This window comes from Pyrus communis, chromosome 5, assembly GCF_963583255.1.
Source record: "Pyrus communis chromosome 5, drPyrComm1.1, whole genome shotgun sequence".
Lineage (NCBI taxonomy): Eukaryota > Viridiplantae > Streptophyta > Magnoliopsida > Rosales > Rosaceae > Pyrus > Pyrus communis.
This window is the reverse complement of record NC_084807.1, coordinates 21,943,491-21,947,407: the sequence shown is the minus strand read 5'-3', so window position 1 is coordinate 21,947,407 and position 3,917 is coordinate 21,943,491. Positions and strand designations below refer to the sequence as shown.

The 3,917-nt window shown below is 37.7% G+C and overlaps 1 protein-coding gene across 1 annotated transcript; it reads left to right on the top strand.

Moving 5' to 3' along the window:
• The first annotated feature begins 1,049 nt into the window (after positions 1 to 1,049).
• Positions 1,050 to 3,309, top strand: LOC137733380 (probable RNA-binding protein ARP1). The gene is made up of 6 exons (XM_068472531.1): positions 1,050 to 1,238; positions 1,340 to 1,487; positions 1,589 to 1,733; positions 1,846 to 1,888; positions 2,156 to 2,396; positions 3,290 to 3,309. Exons 1-6 carry the CDS (start codon positions 1,050 to 1,052, stop codon positions 3,307 to 3,309), a joined length of 786 nt encoding a protein of 261 aa, XP_068328632.1.
• Positions 3,310 to 3,917: the final 608 nt, after the last annotated feature.

Here is a 3,917-nt window from a genome sequence, read left to right as displayed (position 1 = left end):
ATATTTTACCACATATTTTCTTGAAAATAAGGAAATTAATATTCAAGCAGTAAAAATACCTATGATCTGTACTCAAATTCTACCCCCCTTGTCACTCACTCGGTTCATGAATAATGCACTACTGATTTTGAATCACACAATTGGAGATTTTTCATACCAAAAAACATGGTAAGTGCCAATTAGTCAAAGTACAGCTTTGGTCACTACAAAGTTACCCAAATGGTCATCCAATTAATGACACACTATAGGGGGAGTCTTAACCTACATTATAAGTACAAGCAAGAGATACTGGAGAAGCGGGAGTTGTAAATGTGATCTCGAGTGTTTTTGTGCCCAAGTTTCTAAAAGAAGGAGACAGAGCGCTAGTTGTACTAGTTTATGCACGTTAGACGTATGACTTATCACATGAGAAAAGAAACATACAAAACCGACGAATACAAGTTGTGTACAACTTGATATTATGCTCAGGATCGTGAGTGCTAGTTGTAATAATTATAAACGACAATTGTAATTAGTTCTTTTCGCGTGTACCTTGTCACGTGAGAAGAAAGACATACATAATTGGTGCATAAAAAATTTAAAAATATCCTCAAATACGCGTAACGCTTTAATATACTTAATCAAAAGCTTGAAGTTTTTGAATTTACATCTCGTTTCATATTCGGTTACTTCGAACTAAACAGAAGAGCACCACTCAAATTCCCCACCAACACACATCCAAATAGACAAATGGGTTTATGAGCCATGAGTGTGCTCAGTCAGGCCTCAACAAATCCTATCTGTCTATTTGCCTCTCTGTTTTTCTCCAAATATTTTATTACCTCCACCCCACTCCCTTACAGTGCTTCCACCCCTCCCCCTTTTTATACCCTCCCTCCTCCTTTCTCTCCCCCCAAAACCTCACCACCTCTCTCTCTCTCTCTCTCTCTCTCTCTCTCTCTCGCTTAAGTTTTTCTTCATAAACACAAACATATTAGTGCCAAATTTCAAGAAAGGGTAGTTGGAGGATATTACTTGCATTACGGTGGTGGTTTTTTCCGGGCGCAAGAATGACAAGCAGCAACAACGTTACTCATGGGCAGTTTGGTGATACCACACTGACCAAAGTCTTCGTCGGAGGGCTGGCGTGGGAGACTCCCAAAGAGGCCTTGAGAGAGCACTTCGACAAGTACGGCGAGATCTTGGAGGCCGTCATCATCTCCGACAAACTCACCGGCCGATCCAAGGGTTACGGTTTCGTAAGTCCTTTTCTTTTTTTTTTTCTTTCCTTTTTTGTAATAATATTGCGGTGGTGATTGGTGGTTTTTGATGGTGTGCTTTGCGGTAATGTAACGTGTAGGTCACCTTCAAGGAGCCGGAGGAGGCTAAGAAGGCTTGTGAGGACGCCACGCCGGTCATCAACGGCCGCCGTGCCAACTGCAACCTCGCTTCCCTCGGGGCTCGCCGCCCTAGGTCCGCTTCAAACACCACCCCTCCTCCGCAACGAGGTATGCATCAGTCTATCAATCCACAATATCTGATACATTATCGATATTCACTAGGATATGAGATTTTCATCTGACATTGCATCTAAATGATTATGCTGAAGGATCGAACGGTGGCGGAGCGAGGTCCATGTCACCTGCTCCCGCACCTGCACCTGCAAATCACGTGCAGTGGTACTACCCAGCACCAACAGGGACTCCAGCTAGCCCATTCCACCACCATCATCACCAGGCCGTTCCATTTTATGGGTATATACCTATATATTTCCATGCCAATAATTTCCCATCTTATTTTTTGGTAGGTCTAAGAAATAATCATAAATAATTAATGTAATTAAAATGATTTATTCTCTCTTTTCAGCTACTCCCCCACATACATTGCCGCTGATATGAGTTACAATCATGTAAGTAATGCGCTTTTCGACTTCAATCCTCGTGTTTTCTATCAATCTGATATATACTTATGTTTAAAACAACGTTTCAAAAAGTGAAATGTTTTAAATCACTTTAATTTACGAAGATAGTCAAACTCGAGTGTAAATTGAACAAACTATTATAATTAACTGATCTAACTTACATTTACGTTTCGCGACTTCAATTTAAATTGAATTATTTGAGGGGGTCAATGTGATTTGATACTTGTTCTTCCTATGACAATGGTGAATTTACAGAAGGTGGGCTACACAGGTGGAGCTTACATGAACGGGCATTACTCTGCTCCTCAAGTTTACCCAGCACAGCCAGTGGTGGGACACAACACTTTGATGCCAATGTATCCTCTCTACTACCACCATCACCATCAATCACATACAATGGGCTTACCTGCTCACATCTACTCGCCGACCATGGCCGGACACGTGGCCACAGTCCCGACCATTATGTCCAAACCAGCATCGATTGCTCCTAACACAGGTTGAGAGATTGTAGATGCACTGATTTTAAGCTGTGCTTGCTCACATGCTAACATATTCAACCTAGTCAATGTCAAAAGATGGGAACGTGGAAACAAATAATTGCATCATTCAGTCACGTGAGGCTGTGATTTTTCTGGGCCAATTGCCAACTCTCATTTTGCAGAACTCACGTGTATTGGACTTTTATTCATAAAAAAATTAAAATAAATGATAAAAAAACTCTCTCAAAATGAAAATTTTCGTAGTCTTTATGATACCTCATAGTTAAACGTCAATTTTTATGCTAGTATATAAACATTGTGAAAAAAATATGAGGTAGGAGTTCATGGAGAGTCTTACTTTTAAGAATCTCCTTAACATTTCTCAATAATTACATCAAAAAATTTATCCGTTATTTAAGATTTAATGTTTTAGATACTTTAATATAGTAAAGTAATTTTCGTGCTCGCATTTTCTCTTCATGCATCTTTTACCCAATTTAGTATACAGAAACAAAATAAAAGTATGAAAGTCACCAATTGGTTTAGCATATATGATACTGGTTCAAAATGTTATAAAACTCTAAGCATAATAAACAGGTTTTGGCTATGATGTTATTAATTCACACGTTATATTATGAGCAGACGACAAGATCAGGAGCTTATAATACAACCTCAATAAGTAGATATACATTATAACATAAGAAGATCGATAACACTGTATGACAATGTTATAGTAAAACCACATGAACTGATCGTTTTTGTTGTTTGTTTTCTTTCCAAGTTGGCATTTTTCTTCATTAAATCCAAGTAAATATTGTAGATTCCTTCATTGTAGTAGGTTATGGCAAATAGTTAATTAATTATTTGTTTATTTTTATGAATAGATGTAAACTGATTGCTAGAGAAACAGTGTGCTTGGCTGTGGAATAGGTGCAGGTACAGTTGGCAGAGAAGAGGATGAACGTGGTGGCAAATAACTAAGGGGGAACCGAACGTGGTGGCTGCACAGAGCAACATTATTATCTCTGATCTGTTGTAGCTCTTTCTTTCCAATTAATTTATTTTTATATTTTAATTTTAATTAATTCCATAATTATTCTTAATTGATTTAATTAGGTGTTTCTGATTAGATTAGTTCATTTTTTCTCTCTCCTCTCTCTCTCTAACATATCCATCTCAGCTTGAGCTGTGAACCATTCAACAAAAACAATGTAACAGAGAAGTCATTGTATGCATCTTCTCTCGATTGCTTTGCATGGCTTCATTCAACTTTTTTCTGCACAAAACGCCTTTCTTTTCCACTTGAATCTTGTGTCTACAGAGTACATATTTCTTTGTGTCTACAATGCTACTCGCGTTATCATTATTGTAGAAACAATATATTATGTTCTTACATTTTGGAGGAATGCTAGGAAGACCACTTATTTATATCATATTAGTGTATCATCACATGTAAAAAGTGATGTATATAATTAACATTCAATGATATAAATTCAATTATTGACGTGAAATGTGCACATCATTTGACATATCAGATG

Bases quoted from the DNA above. Each gene is read 5' to 3' on its own strand.
- LOC137733380 (XM_068472531.1), top strand. From the start codon at position 1,050: ATGACAAGCAGCAACAACGTTACTCATGGGCAGTTTGGTGATACCACA. The intron at 1,239-1,339 runs GTAAGTCCTTTT...TGTAACGTGTAG, and splicing joins GATCCAAGGGTTACGGTTTC to GTCACCTTCAAGGAGCCGGA. The intron at 1,488-1,588 runs GTATGCATCAGT...ATTATGCTGAAG, and splicing joins CACCCCTCCTCCGCAACGAG to GATCGAACGGTGGCGGAGCG.